General features: G+C 37.8%; 3 protein-coding genes across 4 annotated transcripts; 1 reads left to right on the forward strand and 2 right to left on the reverse strand.

Moving 5' to 3' along the window:
• Positions 1-178: 178 nt before the first annotated feature.
• Positions 179-3,951, reverse strand: LOC137078608 (uncharacterized). Its single transcript, XM_067446072.1, has 3 exons — positions 3,855-3,951; positions 3,704-3,762; positions 179-3,554 (listed from the first exon to the last, which is right to left on the reverse strand). Exons 1-3 carry the CDS (start codon positions 3,875-3,877, stop codon positions 316-318), a joined length of 3,321 nt encoding a protein of 1,106 aa, XP_067302173.1. The 5' UTR covers positions 3,878-3,951; the 3' UTR covers positions 179-315.
• A 470-nt stretch (positions 3,952-4,421) lies between these two features.
• si:ch73-335l21.4 (E3 ubiquitin-protein ligase-like) lies at positions 4,422-5,909 on the reverse strand. Its single transcript, XM_067446108.1, has 2 exons — positions 5,331-5,909; positions 4,422-5,231 (listed from the first exon to the last, which is right to left on the reverse strand). Exons 1-2 carry the CDS (start codon positions 5,752-5,754, stop codon positions 5,173-5,175), a joined length of 483 nt encoding a protein of 160 aa, XP_067302209.1. The 5' UTR covers positions 5,755-5,909; the 3' UTR covers positions 4,422-5,172.
• si:ch73-335l21.2 (RING finger domain-containing protein) lies at positions 5,574-17,104 on the forward strand. Of its 2 annotated transcripts, XM_067446094.1 has the most exons (4): positions 5,574-5,709; positions 9,051-9,304; positions 12,055-12,191; positions 13,673-17,104. In XM_067446094.1, exon 4 carries the CDS (start codon positions 13,723-13,725, stop codon positions 14,317-14,319), a length of 597 nt encoding a protein of 198 aa, XP_067302195.1. In that variant the 5' UTR covers positions 5,574-5,709; positions 9,051-9,304; positions 12,055-12,191; positions 13,673-13,722; the 3' UTR covers positions 14,320-17,104. The 2 variants fall into 2 exon arrangements, with proteins under 2 accessions (XP_067302195.1, XP_067302187.1); XM_067446086.1 differs by lacking the exon at positions 12,055-12,191.
• The last annotated feature ends 1,705 nt before the right edge of the window (positions 17,105-18,809 follow it).

An 18,809-nucleotide genomic window follows, 5' to 3' on the forward strand; every position in this document is an offset into this window, starting at 1 on the left:
CTAATATGTTTAGTGACAAAAAATATATAATTTTGAAGGCCTATGTAAAGTTACTGTAGACTCATTATATTGCTATGCTTGAAAGGATCATGTGAATGAAATAACCAAATTATATTTGATAATTTTTGACAAATTATTTGACACATGTTTATCAAATGCAAGTAACGAGAAAACCGAATGAGACTCAGAACTCAAATTTAATGTAAATTAATTGATGACAGTTCTGGCGCCATCTGCCTACAGAAGAGAGAAGCAGTCTGTCGACGTCAATGACGGCTGGCGTTGGATACAGTTGAAATATGAAGGAGGCAGATGTCATTCTGAGGTAATTGTGACCAACATAGTGGTATTGGGTATCGATGTTACCTCAGAAAATGGATCAATACCCTCTGCTGTAGGTGTAGGATCCAGCTGTGGCTCAGAGGAATTGACAGTTGGTTGAGGTACAGTATATTCTTCTGTGAAGGACAGCTGAGATTCTGTGGTGAGGTCTATAGCAGCTGTTGTCATAAACTCAGGTCCACTTAAATCCACCGTACTTTCATCGGTTTTGTTTTGTAAGGCTGAGGTTATAGAGGAATTGTCTTTTGTTGAGGAGTTGTCTTTTGTCGAGTCAAAAAGCAACTCTTTAAAGCTTTCTTCCATCAGTGGGGTTGAAGTGGAGGTGTTTTGAAGACTTCCGAGATCCACTTCTTCCTTTGCCTTGCTGTTAGCAGAATGTAATTTGGTGAAGGTGGCGCTACCTGCTATATCTGAAAACCGAACTGGTTTATAATTGTTAAGACCTGTCCTTGATGAAGACATGTTGGGGTTTAGTTTGGCTTCATTAAGCGTATTAACCAACCTTCCGACAACAAAGCTGCTTGTGGGACTTGATGCCTGGGACACACCAACAGCACTGAGGTCGATATCCATTTTTGAGATTTCAGTTGTTCCATTCGTCCAGGCTGAGGGAAGGATGTTAGCTGTAATGTTTTTTACATGGTTATGTTTTTTAGTAGGTCTGTATATAATTGACGAGCTATTGGTTTTAGTACTATTAATGTCAGCAGCTCTTTGTATTGCAGACTGAGAGGTTGGGATTGAATAGATATCCTTGCTTGAATTTTCGCCTTTTTGAGTCACTTCAGCCGGCCTACCACCAGTCACAACGCTGCTTGTTGGTCTTGATTGTGTGCCACCTCGTTTTTTGTCCTTCTTACGTTTTTTTACCAGACCATTTTCCTTGAGTTTATACCTCTGAAGTGGCTGGATAACAGCAGCATTGCCAGTCATTTTGTTCATAATAGAAGACTTAAGAACCGGAAGAACAAGCTCTGATGTGGGATTCTCAGGACTGTTGCTAGATTTAGTGGACGTGGAGTACATGTCGGGTCCAACAAACCTGCCGTTTGAGGATATCACTGTTGGGATTTCACCTTGGTTCGATTCAGTCTGAGCTTGAGTGTTTTGGGCTGAAGTAAATGGTGTTTTTGACTGAACTTCATTCAATTTTAATCTGTTGTACCCCATTTTAGGATATTTCTGAATAGAATCTGCTCCATTATTTGTATCAAGACCTGCTGAAGTATTTGTGCCGGCTACTTTCATTGCTAAAGCATTTGGCATGCCAGACATGTTACTTACAACTTCAGTAGAAGAGACGGTTTCACGCTGAGGTCCATTATCAAAAGAATCTGTCTGATCCCGATCAGGTTGTTTTTCTTGGCTTGTTGCAATGTCCTTGATCTGGAAAAGTGTTTTTTCATAACTATTAAGTGTCAAGGGCTTTTGTGCACGTACACTTAGGGCGTTACGAGGATAAGGATGGGCATATTGCACATTAGATGAAGAGTTTAGGAAAGTCTTTTGGGCAAAGTGCATTTCTGTTTTTTGTAGAGATGTCTGCATTGTAGGGGCAAATATGAAACCTCTAAAAGCAAATGGCTTTTTAGAAGTCAGATAATATGGTTGGATTCGGCTACTAGACATACCTGAATTTTTAGATGTGGCTTGATTAGCAGACACAGATGGACTAATGCTGTGGACGTTCTTCATTTTGTTATCTGGCACGAGACTTGGCACTGGATAATTTTTAGTGACTAATACTTGTGCTGTACTTTGGCCGGAGGATTTCAGATCTGTCCTATTTCCTGCATTATGCTGACTCGTCTTCCTAAATGAATATGTTGTGTCTGGCAGATCAAAATGTGCATCTTGTTCCGCAAACAAGGTGTTCATTGGAAACTGCATTCGTGGGGTCAAATGTGTGCCCCGTTTTGTCTGGTTGAATAGTGCAGCCGTTGGACTTCGGATGCCAATGTTTTGATCTGATAAGAACCCTTTGTAAGAGCGGGCAGCGTTGGTCTCTAAAGGCCGGATGGCAGACATGCCTGTTGCCAAATTATCATACTTCTTTTGACTGGGGAACCTTTGAATGGGAGCAGAATTCTGACTACTTTGGTAGCCATTTTGTGTCGATTGGATGTCCTTGAATGTGTAGCTGCCCATGCCATACTTAAAGCTACTTCCCGGATTTGCTTTCACACTGGCAGCCCTTTCAGAGTTAGACTGCTTGACCTGATCATCTTGAGAAAAAAACATCTGAGATTTTATTAAGGGAAAGATGCTTTGACCTCCCTTTGAATTTGACTTCTTAATAACAGGAGTTATTCGGGGTTGAACTGCTGGAGGTTTGGACACTTTGGAAAGAGCTACGTCCCTCATATTCTCATAGGAAGTTACTTCGGTCCCATCAGAAAAGGCATGTGGCAATGATTTGCTCGCTTGCTGATTTGCTCTTACAATTGAGAGAGACGTACTTGATGGAACAACTTTTCTCAGCCCTTTCTGATGCTGGCCATTGTTTTGAAGGAAGTTATCAAACAGGACGTTTCCCCCACTCGTATCGTACTTCACGGTTGAGCTACCAGACATGAAATTAGTTGGAATTCTTTCAGCGTGTGCTGGTCTGAAGACCGGCTGGGCAAAAATGGTTTCCCTCAAATAGGGTTCATTGAGTCCTAATGGTCTTGAACTGTCTGAATACATCTCTGATTTAGATTTTGAAATATGCTGATATCCAAATGATCCAGATCTAAACTCATTTGCTGTATGCATTCCATTCGTCAGACCTTTCTTCATCAGCCATGGGGCCAGATTAATATCACTAGAGCTTTTTTGGTTCGCTGTGAAGTATAAAGGATTTGGTTCCCGTTGGACCGTTTGAAAAGCATTGCTTCTTTTGGCATCAACTCCATTATTATATTTGACAGTTAACTCAACAGGATCATTTCTACTATTGACATGGGATGAGATCATATTTGGGACTGAACGGTAATAGATATCTGCTGAAGCTCTTGCCTCAGTGGGACTGAAGCTTGATTTTTTGGCATTGGCATCATTTCTCTGGCTGAATAGAGAGGAGTTCATCCTCAGCAGCTGAGATCGGTTGTTAAATTGTTCTATGTTCCTTTGAAGATCGCTTCTTATTGAATTTTGAATGGCTGGTTTAACACTTCTGAAATTTTCCAACGCTTGTTTTTTTATCTTTGGATCATTTTCTGTGATGTCTCCTAAAGATGTGAACCAAAAATATACACAAGTTTTTTCTAAATAGATATGGCCATACATTTAAGACAGTTTATTGCAGTATGTTTTCTAAAAAACACACCCATAGTTATGTGAAATATTATGTGAAATTATTTGTTGAACTAAATCTTACCTGATGACAGTTCAGGAAAACATCCCACAACAGAGAGAATCAAACAAACCAATGGCAGTCTATAAAAAAACATTTCATTCTCAAGAATTGCAACAAATCATTACAATAATTGAAAAATAAGAAAAAAGTCTATGTTGCACTGAATGCTTACCTCAGATAGTATTGAAGACACATGTTTGAAGGACAAATGAACTTGTGCTTATGTGCCACTATAAAGTTTTTTTTAAACACACCTGCTAAAAATTACCCTACTTCTTCTTCTATTGCTTTTATTTGGCAAACATCTTTCAGGTGCATTACCGCCACCCAGTGATCTGGAGTGTGAACTAACGCTCTATATAAACAATGAGAAAAAATATAATACAAAAATAAACATACATAAATACAAATAATAATAATTAAATAAGTTATAATTCTCAAATGCTATTCATTAATCGTGTTGATCCTAAGTACTCTAGGTTTCCAAACCTTGTCACCTGCAGATGTTTTAAGAATATTACAGGTATTTTCCTCTAATTTTCTCTTAAAAACTTCACTTTGAATCAAACTTCTGGCAAAATTACACTACTGAATTTTGATCAGAATCATACTGATCACTGACGAGGCTCACCTGAATGCATTTGCATATTGCAAATGCATATTCTCACATGGGTTCAAAAAAATATGATGATATTGTAGGACTTTGTCCTTTTTTTACAAGACAAACAGTATGCTAAACTTGTCATAAAACTTATAAAAAGTTTATTTGGTACACATGTAGAAATATAACAGTAATTCCATATAGTCTCTTAATAAAATGTAAAATACTGAAAAATAAATACATAAAATTAATTTGTGGTCATGAAACATGTACAATACAAACATCATTTAGGCTCGATCATTTGATACAAATGTAACACTGAAACACTCCTTAATTACAATAATTAAAAAGGATACAACAAATACATTCATTTTAACATCCAAGTCATTTAACAATTCTTCGATAGGCTACAAATAAATTACCATTACCATTCTTTCCAAGCCATATGGCCTAACATGAATGATCTTTTGGCAATGTGGTTCATTTCAGCAACAAAAACAAAAAAAGCTTGTTGTTCTTATGTTTAGGCTATTGGTTGCTCTGGGACGGGCAACCCTAAATGTCTGTTATGGCAACAAGGCACACCCAACCACAAACAGTCCTCATGTGTCCCGCAGGCGCTGACGTTCCTCCTCTTCAAACACAAACACACAATCATGACAGCCATATAGGTTCCCACTGAGAGGTGTCAGTCATCCACAAGCTCGAGGCGGGGAACTCACAGACATTGAAGGAGCCATGTCCACACACATCTATTCAGATTAGCAGTAGGTAAACCAGTATGTTTTTCAATAGCTGATTCTTAAATGATTACATCTGGTCCCTTAAATCTTGCATGTGTGGTTTCATCTTTTGGTTTAATAAGGAGTGTCTGAGAACTCAGAACTCTTCACATCATGAGGCAGGACATCATTGCCAGGTCCCTCAAGTCCACATCAGTCAAGCAATCTGAAAACACAAATGACAATTAGTTCTTTATGCACGTTATGTAGGCTAGTATTAAAATGACAGGTTACAAAAAGCACGTTTTCCAGGTGAAATACTCACTTGTTCTCGCCACATGATCCCCGGTGACTTTTTTGCACAGGCGCCTCATCCATTTCCTCAGGTGTCCTTTTCGGGATCTTGGCGGCGGTGAAAGGTCCTCTTTTGGTGGGCTGACGGCGTCCTGCTCGGGCTTCTCGGTGTCGTCGTCATCATCCGTACATTCCCCCGAGCTTCCCGCGGTTACTAGCAGCTCAAATATGTCCTCGTCCACCGGCAGGTTATCTTGGACTCTCGCCGCCGACAGCGACGTGGGGTGACGGCACAGCGGACACGGTAACCGGGGCTCGGCGGGACTCTCCGCGGACTGCGCGAGCGTCAACAGGCAGCTCTCGCAAAACGTGTGTTTGCAGCTCAGCTGTCGAGGACACCGCCGACTGAGGTTGTAATTTCGGTAACAAATTCCGCACTCCGTTTCTGGAACCATTGTGTCCTGTTTGCTTGTTTCTTGTTGCGAGCTCTTCTTGGAGTAGGCTAATTGATAGTAAAGTGTGGTGACTCACGTTGGGGATTCTTATATAGCCTAGGCTAGTCTGTTGTGTTGGAGGCGGATGGCAGCACGTAGTAGGGAGGAGGGTTTCGGCTCCGGCTTACTGTCATGGAAACGGCCTTGTTTAGCAACCGGAAGCATGTATAAACAAAGTGATGTCATAACTCCAAGTGCATGACCTCACCTAACATTATCAAAAGTTAAGTAGCCTACGTGTCTTGCCGTGTCGTGATGTGATCATTTACTAGTATCCCTAAATAGAAATGGGGTGAATTCAGGTTGATTGTGACACATTTTCAAAGTCATCTCATGGCAAAAAGAGTCCCATTCATCCTAATTAAGTTGGCTTGAGAGAGGCAACTTACTGAAAATCAATCAATCAATCAATCTATCTATCTATCTATCTATCTATCTATCTATCTATCTATCTATCTATCTATCTATCTATCTATCTATCTATCTGTCTGTCTGTCTGTCTGTCTGTCTGTCTGTCTGTCTGTCTGTCTGTCTGTCTGTCTAGACCTTATTGCCTTCAAAATGTCAAACTTTAAGCTTTAAAAAAGTTGAAGAAGTTTTAAAACCTTGAAGTTTGAAGAAAACCTTTAAACTTCAAGGTTTTAAAACTTCTTCAAACTTTCTAGTTCGGCTTAAAGTTTGTCTTGAAGAACTTTTTTGAAATCTAGTTAAGGCTTGTATTAAGTCGGAATTCCCCATTTAAGGATTTTGCCAGGCATTTTTGATTTATGAAAACACATGTATTCCCTTCAAAGGGAAAACTGAAACCTTTCTAAAGTGTGTGTGGGTGGCATAGATCCAACTGATATAGGGTAATTCTGGTAACTCTAGTAAATCATTGTCCAAAAAACAGGGGGTGGGATAAGGTGACATTCAATCTCACACTCAGAATGATGTCATGTTGTTAAACTATATTTAAAAATATTATAAATGCCTTTATGAAATACTGTGTCCTTTTTTATTTTTTTCCCTATAGTTTACTGGAATCAATGTCTTTATGAAAAAAAGGGGTGGGATAAGGTGACATTCAATCTCACACTCAGAATTATGTCAGGTTATTAAAACTAGGCTATATGTAAAAATATCATATAGGTCTTTGTCAATTACTGTCCTTTTTTATTTTTTCCCCTATAGTTTACCGGAATCAACGTCTTTATGAAACGCTGAGTGCCACTATAGGCTACTGTCAGATTGGAGGAAACAACTGTTTCAAAAAAATAAACAAATGATTATAATAGGGGAAATACACCAGAGCTGGGAGCCTTGTCCAAACAAAGCCACTCTACCCCACTGTGTGATTTCCCAGAATGCACTACGCTCCCATTTCTTCCTCCCTCCCTCTCGGCATTCCCTTACTTGGGCTTGGGTGTGCCGCTTGGATTGTAAACTGGCTTCAGCCGGCTGTCGTTTCCTCAGGGTTTTTTTTTCTTCAGAACCCACATATGTAATCTAATGCTTTTGTGTTTAGATCGAAGTTCAGAGTTAGTTTGTCAACATTTTTTTTACAATTCCTATGAAATGTTTTGTTCTTTTCAATGTGGCCTTAATTATGCCTGAACTTTTTTTTGAACGGCATTGAAGATATGGACTTTTTCCAGACTCATAAACCCAATTTAAACACACACACACACACACACACACACACACACACACACACACACACACACACACACACACACACACACACACACACACTGGTTCACTATCTTTCTGGGGACGCGTCATAGACATAATGGTTATTATTTGTACAAACCATTCTATCCCCTTGCACTACCCCTACCCCTAAACCTAACCATCACATGAAACTTTCTGCATTTTTACATTTTCAAAAGAACTCATCTTGTATGATTTATAATCTTTAGTACTCATGGGGACATCAATTTAGGTCCCCACAATGACACGAGTCCCCATGAGTCTCGTTTCACTATCTTTGTGGGGACTCTCCATAGATGTAATGGTTTTTATACTGTGTACATCTATCCCCCTACACTGCCCCGTCACAGGAAACATTCTGAATTTTTACATTGTCAAAAAAACATAATTTAGTATGTTAATAAATCCATTTACATTGTGGGGACTGCTGGCTGTTCCCTACAATATAGGTGATCTCAGGTTATGCTCCTTATGGGGACATTTAGTCCCCACATTGTAATATAACACACACACACACACACACACACACACACACACACACACACTGTATGTACAGTAAATGAATGTATTATGCAATAATAAATTATTGTAGCAATACCCAAAAGTATACAATCTCTGTTTTCCAGTAAATCCTGAGAGAGGAGTCTTGACGTGTTATACGTGACCAAGACGGAAAAAAAAATAAAAAAATCAAAGGAAGTTGAGAAAGTCAACCATAAAAAAAGGCAGCGGAGGATATGTCACTGCCAAGTTCAACGTGCTGTTAAACACTCACTACAAAACAAGACCTGTGACTGTCTGCACAGTCTCGTGAGTTAGAAGATTCAAGGGGGAAAAGATTAATCCAATCTTAATCATTTACTTATGCAACAACACCGAAATGCCAATCAGTAATTTCCCATGGGCTTTCCATGTTACAGTGCCAGATATGATCCGTCTGTGAAAAACTTAGTGTATACTATGAAATGTTCTGTCCTTTATCAATGTATGTGGGCATAATAATGCCCCAATTTTATTTGAACAGCACTGATGAGTGAAAGTATTGACATTTAATGTCTTTGCCGATACATTAACCTTTCTCTTTTGGCTTTTGCATGACGTTATTCTATATGCTTTAAAGAAATGAGACAATAATGAAAATATTTCCTGCAGAAAAAAAGAAAAGATATTTTGAATAATGTTTCTGTCCATGTATAAGAGTTAATATAGTCAACATTGGACCCCATTGACTTAAATTGTATTGACATTTTTTTAACACGAGTTCAAGCAGTTCACTGAGGTTTAAATAAGGTGTATAGTCACTTTGAATTGTAATAAATAGGGGTCTAATAACGTTTCCCATCAAGAAATTGGCTCTTCTGTTCATCTAAGCTTCACAAATCAAGCATTACAAAATGTAAATTTGCGTTTGACATAGCTTAATTTTATGAAGTGTGCATGGTTTTTCACAGCAATCAAAAGTACATTTGAAAAGTAGAATGATGTAAAAGTAATATTTTGCATAGTGGCAAATCTATGAAAGCATCCCAGAGCAACAATAGCCCTTGTGCTTTTCTCTCTCCTAGTAACCAAGTCATCTCTTGATAATAAATGTCAGTGAAACCAGCTCCCACCCCAGCGATACGGAGCATGGCATCAGGGGACGGAGGAGAGAGGCAGCCTTCAAAAACACACACGTGCAGCGGAAAAGCAGCTCGTGTTAAACGGTGACAGAGTTTGTTTTCTGACCTGTGACTTTACACTGACTGAGAATGGACCCTGCGCTCACGTTTGAAAAGGCACAGACCGCTTCATCCTGAAAGAAAACAGAGCCGTACTGGTGAGTGAATCTTTCATCCTTCGTTCATCCACTCAGCTAATAGAACAACCAGCCCTATTTCGCAGAGTGACAGCAATCTAGTTGAGCTGTCCTATGCAAAAAAAAAACAAAAAACCTCACGGTCAAAAGAGATGAATATACTTTTTTCTTAACCAGTTTTCTTGAATAATTATCCCAAGTGTCAAATGTTCAGTGTAACTACATTTCACTCTGGCTGAAAACACTATCAGTGTGTTGTTGTGTAGTATATTTCAGCTGCAATTGTACATTGCCACTAGACTAAACAAAATACAAATAAATGCTTTTTTCATATTTAGATGTGCAGCACATTTTAATGCATGTTAAAGCCCAAGTCTGCTCATCTAAGATATTGTTGCTATAATTCTATAGAGACTTGCATTGCTAGGCAGCCCGTCCTGTGAGTGATGGTTGCTCGGACTATATTTCCCCATCGAGAGTTGGATTGAAACTGCAACACTAATAAGAAAACAGACAGGAGAGTTTATTAGAAGCTGTCTCAATAAACCCTGCTGTGTTTGTTGCTTTTCTGTATGTGCAGTTATCATACATGTGTACATATTTCATGCATAAAAATGCATCGCTTAATATTTTCCATTCTATGTGCACGATAAAGCTAAATCTGGTGAAATCATCATGGTGACACCAAAACCAAAGACGACACGACTTTTCTATTTATGTTAATGTATACATGTACGCATTTAATAATCATGAGATCTATGTGACACTTTGGTTGTGTTCTGTAATGGTGCAGACAGTCTCAGTATTTCAGCATGAATGTGATCTCATGAGCAGGAATATAGTAAGAGAAGTAACTTGTGAAACAGTATCAGTTCCACTTATTTATAAACTAGATGAGTGCTGATTGAGCAGGTTTAATCTGGTGAATAAAAAGTAAAATGGTTAAGGACATACCAACTATAGGACTTCAAAGTTAATTTTTTTAAATACATTAATAACGTTGCACTGTAAAAAAAAAAAAAAAAAAAAAATTATATATATATATATATATATATATATATATATATATATATATATATATATATATATATATATATATATATATATATACATATATATATAATTATTTTATTATTATTATTTTTTTGCAATTTTTGCAGTAAAATACTATAGAAACGCTTTAAAACGAGTTCAAAACCTGTTGGTTTACCAGTAAGTTTACTTACTAAATGTGACCCTGAACCACGAAACCAGTCGTAAGCGATTTTTTTTTTTTTTTTTTTTTTGAAAGCTGAATAAATAAGTTTTCCATTGATGTATGGTTGGTTAGGAGACAACTTATTTGAAAATCTGGAATCTGAGGATGCAAAAAAATGTAAATATTGAGAAAATCGCCTTTAAAGTTGTCCAAATGAAGTCCAACGCATATTACTACTAAACTTCTGATATATTCGCGGTAAGAAATTTACAAAATATCTTCATGGAACATGATCTTTACTTAAAGGGATAGTTCACTTTGAAATTAAATGTTGATATGTTTTAGCTTACCTCATGGGCATCCGAGATGTAGGAGTATTTGTTTCCCCAGTAGTTTCAATTTTGATCATTTTAGGTCAAACCGTTCTTGTCTGTGCCTCACATAATGCAGGTCTATGGTCACCACCTCAAAGAGCATACATAGAGAAGTCCAAATTAAACAATCCCCCATCGTAAGTACACACTGATGCCCTAAGACACGAAACCAGCGGTTTGTGTGAGAAAACCAACAGTATTTATATCGTTTTTACCTCTTGTACTACTGGGGAAACAAATACTCCTACATCTCGGATGCCCATGAGGTAAGCTAAAACATATCAACATTTAATATCAAAGTGAACTATCCCTTTATATCCTAATGATTTTTGCCATAAAAGAAAAATCGATAATTTTGACCCATACAATGCATTGTTGGCTATTGCCACAAATATACCTGAGAGACTTATGACTTTTGAGGTCCAGAGTCCCATATATGCTGAAAACTGTAAAACCGTAAAGTACAGTTAAAAGTAAAGTTTTTGAAAGTGAAAAAGAAAAAGTCATTTACATTCCCAGAATTTCCTGTATGTGTGACATTTCATATTTGATAGATTTTCATTTTTCAAATGGAAAGAGTTTCGTTTTCATCAGTTGTGTACGTGTTAAATTGATGTTTATTGCATTTGTTAGTGTTACCATGATGGTGTTTTGTGTTTGTGTGTATGTGCACCTTCTACATAATAGGATTTATATCATTTTGTGGGAAACTTAAAGTCGATTAGATTTTCTTCAAAATAATGCAAATGCCTTTCCCTTTTTGCCCATCTGCAAAAATGTTCACTGTTTCTTATGCTGTCTTCACGTGATATCAGAATGATCACCATAATTATGAATTTCCTAGTTACAAATTGGACATGAATGACCACTTAAGTCATATTTACCTCTGGGAATCGCTGAGATCATTTTGATACCCAAATTCCAGAGTTAGACGAGCCATAAAGTTTAAACATGGGAGAACAAATGCTGCTGTGACTGCTATGCTTTATTAGTTTTTTCCACAACAGCTACATGGCCTTGTCTTGTGATTAAAGTAATGCATATTTACATAGATGAAGTTTTATACACAGCAAAAATAGCCTGTATTTGACATAAATTGCAGAATTGCCTGCAAGATGATAGCACAGTGAATGTTTATATGGTTGTGAATGAGACGCTAAATATGATTTTGGCTTTAAAAAGATTTGCCCAATAAATAGGCAAGAATAAACCTGGTGTCCTCCATGATTCCTGTTCTTTCCGACAACAACAAAGCACCTGAATGCGATGAGCTTGTAATCACGACATCTGAAGTGGGAAGTATCTGATAAATATGTGAAGGCCTGCCAAATAAAAGGTGTTTTAAATTTGTATGTTTATATGAAAGTGTTTAAAGGGATACTCCACCGCTTTTCCATGTTAAACTATGTTATTCCCTTAACTAAAACGAGTTGATACATACCTCTCTCTTCTCAGTGCGTGACTCCTCAGACTTATCGATTCGTGTAAAAAGTCCCGGCTGAAAAATCTCCAGTGAACAGTGGCGTTATTTTGTTTTAAAAAGTGGGTGGGACATAAAGTGCGTATCATATGCCCGCGAAAAACTTGCGTACTATATGCACGCCAAAGCTCATTTTGACGTATTGTCGTGCATTTGGTAGGCAGTTTTTCGCGTGGATATGATATGCACTATATGGCGTATTAAGGGGGGTAGCATTGCTGATACAATGTTATATCAGATGTAAAATATGTACAATAACAATTGCAGAAAAATTAGTATTAAGATGTCCGGAAATCAATTAAATAGTTCATTTATTGATGTAGATCTCGTTTAATTATTGCATCTAAACACAATATAGCGTTGTGCCAAGATTTTTCACGTGAATAAAGGCATATAGATTTGCACACTTTGCTTATAATCCCTGGTCTAGTCTGTTAAACTTGTTAGAAATTCTCCTTTCTAATCTGGCCTTGTAGCCTATTTTTTCTCTCATCAAAACCGAATATCATCAGTACATCAAGAGCAGGGACAGTTTTTGTGCAATTTGTTTAGTGATCTGACCGGAACAAATAGAAAGTCTCTGCAACGGCGTTAAGCGTTAGATTAAAGCGCTCGTCTGTGTGAAGACTGCATGAGCCGCGAGAGAAATCTGCTCCACTGATAACAGCGGCAACGAGCGCCTGATCACCTCTTATTTAACAAACGAACTAAATGATAGTGCCTACTCTTCTAGTTAACCAGAGATGTTTTGTTTGTATTAGTTAAGTTCATCCATGAAGCAAGATGTTTTAAAAAAAAAGTGGTGGGGACATGTCCCACCCGTCCCACCCGTAAATTACGCCTATGGATGTGAGGGAGGATTTTTCAGGCATGACTTTTTACTGCGCTGAGTCGAAGTACTCTCAGAAGTGCTATTCCGCCATACATTATAGTTCTCCATTTTAATCCGCTTAGAAAAGCGCCACGTTTTATTTTATGTCACCATACTTGATCGTTCAACTATTCGTGTAACTGTATTTAAATAGGGGAAAACGTGGAGGTGTTTGGTCGCTTCTAACTTGATCTCTGTTTGGTTGGTGAATGAACTGGGCTTAGTGGGCTAAGCTAAATGCTATCAGATCGTCAGCGCGCGTCAGAGCGATTAAGTGCACGCACTAAGGCGAGAGAGGTATGTATCAACTTGGCTTAGTTAAGGGAATAACATAGTTTAATATGAAAAATCGGTGGAGTATCCCTTTAAGGACACACAAAGTATAGCACCAAAAACTAACATTCTTTCTCACTGAACAGCTGTTGAACAGCTTCTAAAATAACTTTTTTTTTCCTGGTTAAATTAGAAGACGACGACTCTGGAAGTCCCAACTGAAGTTTACAAGCTTCCTCCATCATGTCAGAGACTGCTCAAGCTGAGGTGCCTTCAGAGTCTCCAGAGGTGGAGTGTCCAGTTTGCTATCAGGAGTATGACCAGGGCTCCAAAATCCCACGCATGCTGGAATGCCTTCATGTCTTCTGCACGGAGTGTCTCCGCAAAATCCAGCTCACTCCTTTGCACCCGCCTGACCCTAACAGCGCCCCCTCAATCTCCTGCCCCCTGTGCCGCCACTCCACCCCGCTGCAGGGTGGAGACACACACTCTCTACCCTGCAACTCACGAATTCTTGCCCAGCTCCCTCCCGTAGCCTTCCGCCTGCCTGCGTCGGTGTCTGCCCGGCTGGCCACGGTGACCCAACGGTTGGTTCTGTCCCTGGGGGAGAGGGACACCCGCTTCATAATCCTGCCCACTGTTAGTCTGAGGGTGGAGCAGATGGGAGACAGCACAGAACGGGTAAATGCACCTGGGGCGCTGCATCAAGAGATGGAGGTTCTGAGGAGACACAAGAAGAGCCTGATGTGTGTGCAGGTTCTGGCTATCATCTTCTGGATTATGTTTGTGCTGACTTGTGTTTTTGGGGTTGTGTTTGGGCCAAGCTTTTTTCACAATTGAGAAATTAAGGACATGGGTGTATATATTCTATATGTACAAACCCGATTCCAAAAAAGTTGGGACACTGTACAAATTGTGAATAAAGAGAAGGAAGTTTCAAATGTCAATATTTTATTCAGAATATAATGACATCTCAAATGTTTAAACTGGGAAAATCGATACTTTTAAGAGGAAAATAAGTTGATTTAAATTTCATGGCATCAACACATCTAAAAAAAAAAGTTGGGACAAGGCCATGTTTCCCCCTGTGTGGCATCCCCTCTTCTTTTTATAACAGTCTGCAAACGTCTGGGGACTGAGGAGACAAGTTGCTCAAGTTTAGGTATAGGAATGCTGTGCCATTCTTGTCTAATACAGGCTTCTAGTTGCTCAACAGTCTTAGGTCTTCTTTGGCGCATCTTCCTCTTTATCATGAGCCAAATGTTTTCTATGGGTGAAAGATCTGGACTGCAGTCTGGATATTTCAGTAGCCAGATCCTTCTTCTACTCAGCCATGATGCTGTAATTGATGCAGGATGTGGTCTGGCATTGTCATATTGGAAAGTGCAAGGTCTTCCCTGAAAGAGACGACGTCTGGATGGGAGCATTTGTTGTTCTAGAACTTGGATATACCTTTCAGCATTGATGGGGCATCTCCAGATGTGTAAGCTGCCCATACACTCATGCAACCCTATACCATCAGAGATGCAGTCTTCTGAACTGAGCGCTGGTAACAACTTGGGATGTCCTTGTCCTATTTAGTCTGGATGACATGGCGTCCCAGTTTTTTGATTCGTCTGACCACAGAACAGTTTTCCACTTTGCCACAGTCCATTTAAAATGAGCCTTGGCCCAGAGAAAACGCCTGCGCTTCTGGATCATGTTTAGATTTGGCTTCTTTTTTGACCTATAGAGTTTTAGCCGGCAACGGCGAATGGCACAGTGAATTGTGTTTACGGCAATGTTTTCTATAAGTATTCCTGAGCCTATGTTGAGATTTCCATTACAGTAGCATTCCTGAATATGATGCAGTGCCGTCTAAGGGCCTGAAGATCGCAGGCATCCAGTCTGGTTTTCCGGCCTTGGCCCTTACGCACAGACATTGTTCCAGATTCTCTGAATCTTTGGATGATATTATGCACTGTATATGATAACTTCAAACTTGTTGCAATTTTTCTCTGAGAAACTCCTTTCTGAAATTGCTCCACTATTTTTCGCTTGGGGAATTGGTGATCCTCTGCCCATCTTGACTTCTGAGAGACACTGCCTCTAAGGCTCTTTTTGTACCCAATCATGTTGCCAATTGACCCAATAAGTTGCAAATTGGTCTAATAAGTTCCAGCTGCTCTTTATATGTACATTTAACTTTTATGGACTCTTATTGCTACTTGTCCCAACTTTTTCCAAAATGAGCCAATATTTGGCAAGACATCTCAAAATGTCTCACTTTCAACATTTGATATGTTATCTATATTCTATTGTGAATAAAATATACGTTTATGAAATTTGTAAATTATTGAATTCCTTTTTTTTATTCACAATTTGTACAGTGTCCCAACTTTTTTGGAATGGGGTTGTACATCCACTGAAAATGTACCTTTTGGTTAATTGGTTAAAGTTACATTATGTAACTTTTTGGCCTCTAGCAGTTAGAAAAAAAACAAAACCGCATGCCTTCTGCAGAAGAACATTGTTTTGTTTCTGCTTTGTATGTATAAAATTTCCCACAAAAACCCGCCTGACAGGTCTAAAATATAAACACTTATAATACGCTTACCATAGTGAATCAGACAAAAATACACTTTGGAAGAAGGATTGATGATGTATTGACTGAAGATTTAAATATAGTTCATTTTGAAGAAAAAAAAAGAAGAAGCTACATTTCAAAGAAATGCCAAAATTGTGAGGTTGGTTCTGAGAATAGCTCTACTCTTGCATCATTGAGATTTTATTTGATTTAATATTTTTGTGTTCGGTAATACTTTACAATAAGTTCTCATCTGATAGCATTAGTTCATGTATTAACATGCAATACATTTGTTAATCTTTGGTAATTTAAGTTAATAAAAATACTGTCATTCATTGTTTTTTAATGTTAGTTCACAATGCATTCACAAATAAGCCTACAACTTTTGATTTGATAAGGTATATGTAAATGTTGAAATTAATCAATCAGTGATGGAACCTTATTGTATGGGCCCATGAATTAATCTTATAATTAATCTTATAATTATACCTGTCCTTGACTGTTAAGTGAATATTTATCTACATATTTTGTAAATAATTTATTATATTCTCTCCTTTCTCTTTGTGTCGTTTTTAAGCAAACATGTAGACTAGAAAATAAAACATCATTGGTTTTGAAGAAAACAGCAACAAATAGAATTTGAATGAAAGATTTTTGAACTGGAAGTGGCTGAATGCAATGCAGCATCATTGGAGACGGTCCAGAATGGGCTGTTTCAGAAATGATATGAGTCCCTCTTGTGGATGATACACAGGGATACATCTGTGAACGGTTTTGATTGCAGGTCAGGGTGTGCTTGTACTTTATCAATTCAGATGATTTAAAATATTTGCATATAAAATCAGAGATGAATACTGTTATCCTTTTTTGTCAATTTCTGTATACAAAACTTAACATTTTGTTTAAAAATAGTGAACATTACCACCAAAATTGGCCAGAAAAAGAACATAACCCTGATATCAGGGTTTGTTGTCACACTACACGTAGCAAGTTGTAATTTTAAAAGTGTGAAACTGAAGTTTATTGACAACGATTTAAGAATAATTTGTTAGAAGATGAAATAGGCCTATCTACAGTAAACACATGTGTATTTACAATGTACTCTGTAAAAAAAAAATCAGGTCTCCAATGGACTGATCCCATCAAAAAATCTAATAATTTCTTTGAATTAAATTGCATCAATTCATAGATATTCAATTTTTTTTTTTTTTTTTTTTACAGTGTATTATAGTCTAGTAAATAGCTTTTCATTATTATTTAAATTCTAAATATAAAGGAAAAGACATCATTAAACATATAAAATAATATTTTGATGTTTTTAAAAGGATTGTTATAATTTATATTCATGCTCTGATCCATTTTTCATATTGGATTCTTATAAATTGCCTTTTTTAATTGTGACTTGCTAACCAAATAATTGTACTCTTAAATGCTCTGAACTGAAATGATTTGACAAAACTGTGCTTGGATGTATGGGGTCACCGTGATTTGGCAAGTCAACATGTTAACATATTTTGTTGATCCTGGAACCACATTCCTGTCTAAAAAACTGGTCCTAACCCTAACCCTAACCCTTACCCTTACCCTTACCCTTACCCTTACCCTTACGTTATCACTAAAACCAGAGGGAAATGAGAAGTGAATCACACTGATCTAGAAACACCTAACTCTGGTTTTAAGCCTAAACTTGACATAAACTATAAACTACCTCAACTAAATAAATATTCTGTCATCATTTTCTCACCCTCCTGTCAATCCATACCCATAATACATAATACTTTTTTTCATCTTCGGAACACAAATGAAGATCTTTCTGAATAAATCTGAGAGCTCCCCGCATTGACACACAACTATCACTTTGACACTTCAAAAAGTGTTATAAAGTCATCTCAAAAGTTATTCATATGAACTGAGCGGTTTAGTTCAAAATTTTCGGAAGAGACTCGATCACTTTGTGTGATGAACAGATTTAATTTAGGCTTTCACTTTAAAAAATGCTGTGTTAAAAACAACCCAAGTTGGGTTGAAAATGGACAAATCCAGAAATTGGGTTGTTTGAACCCAGTGAATGGACCCATTCAAACCACTCAATTTATGGGTTTGTCCATTTTCAACCCAACTTGGGTTGTTTTTAACACAGCATTTGTTTATTGAGTGTTTATTGAAATGTAAACATTCAACATAAGAATGGACCTCATTGGTTCTTGTGAAACTCAAACGTGATGCGTAACGTAAGAATAAACCGAATTGGTTCTTGCTGAAGCTCAAATGTGATGCGTAACATGAGAATGAACCTCATTGGTTCTTGTGAAGCTCAAACGTGATGCGTAACACGAGAATGAACCTCATTGGTTTGTGCAGAAACATGAAAATAACCTTCATTGGTTCTCCCACGTCAAGCGAACATGTTTGATCTTCTGTTTATTACAACTGATGTGTGAGTTGATGATTGTTTATATGAATAAAAGCCTAAATTCATTCAATCTGTTCATCATTTAAAAGACGACAGAGTCTCTTCAGAAAATGGACTAAACCGATCAATTCATAGTTTTACGATCTCTTTATGAACTTTTTATGTCAAAGTGGTAGTTGCGTAGCTGTCAATGGAGAGACAGAAATCTCTTAATTTGTGCTCCGAAGATTAACAGAAGTTTGGGATGCGAGGGGGAGAATTTACATTTTTGGGTGAACTATCTACAACAAAAACTCCAGTGTTAAATTAACTCTCCTCAGAGTTTATTTGACTCCAGACTCAAGAGTGTTA

The sequence above is a fragment of the Pseudorasbora parva genome, chromosome 1 (assembly GCF_024679245.1).
Source record: "Pseudorasbora parva isolate DD20220531a chromosome 1, ASM2467924v1, whole genome shotgun sequence".
NCBI lineage: Eukaryota > Metazoa > Chordata > Actinopteri > Cypriniformes > Gobionidae > Pseudorasbora > Pseudorasbora parva.

Coding starts and splice junctions, on each gene's coding strand:
- si:ch73-335l21.2 (XM_067446094.1), top strand. CDS start 13,723: ATGTCAGAGACTGCTCAAGCTGAGGTGCCTTCAGAGTCTCCAGAGGTG.
- si:ch73-335l21.4 (XM_067446108.1), bottom strand. CDS start 5,754: ATGGTTCCAGAAACGGAGTGCGGAATTTGTTACCGAAATTACAACCTC. Junction 5,232..5,330: donor GGATCATGTGGCGAGAACAA/GTGAGTATTTCA, acceptor TTGTGTTTTCAG/ATTGCTTGACTGATGTGGAC.
- LOC137078608 (XM_067446072.1), bottom strand. CDS start 3,877: ATGTGTCTTCAATACTATCTGAG. Junction 3,763..3,854: donor TGTCTTCAATACTATCTGAG/GTAAGCATTCAG, acceptor GTTTTTTTATAG/ACTGCCATTGGTTTGTTTGA. Junction 3,555..3,703: donor TTTTCCTGAACTGTCATCAG/GTAAGATTTAGT, acceptor TCACATCTTTAG/GAGACATCACAGAAAATGAT.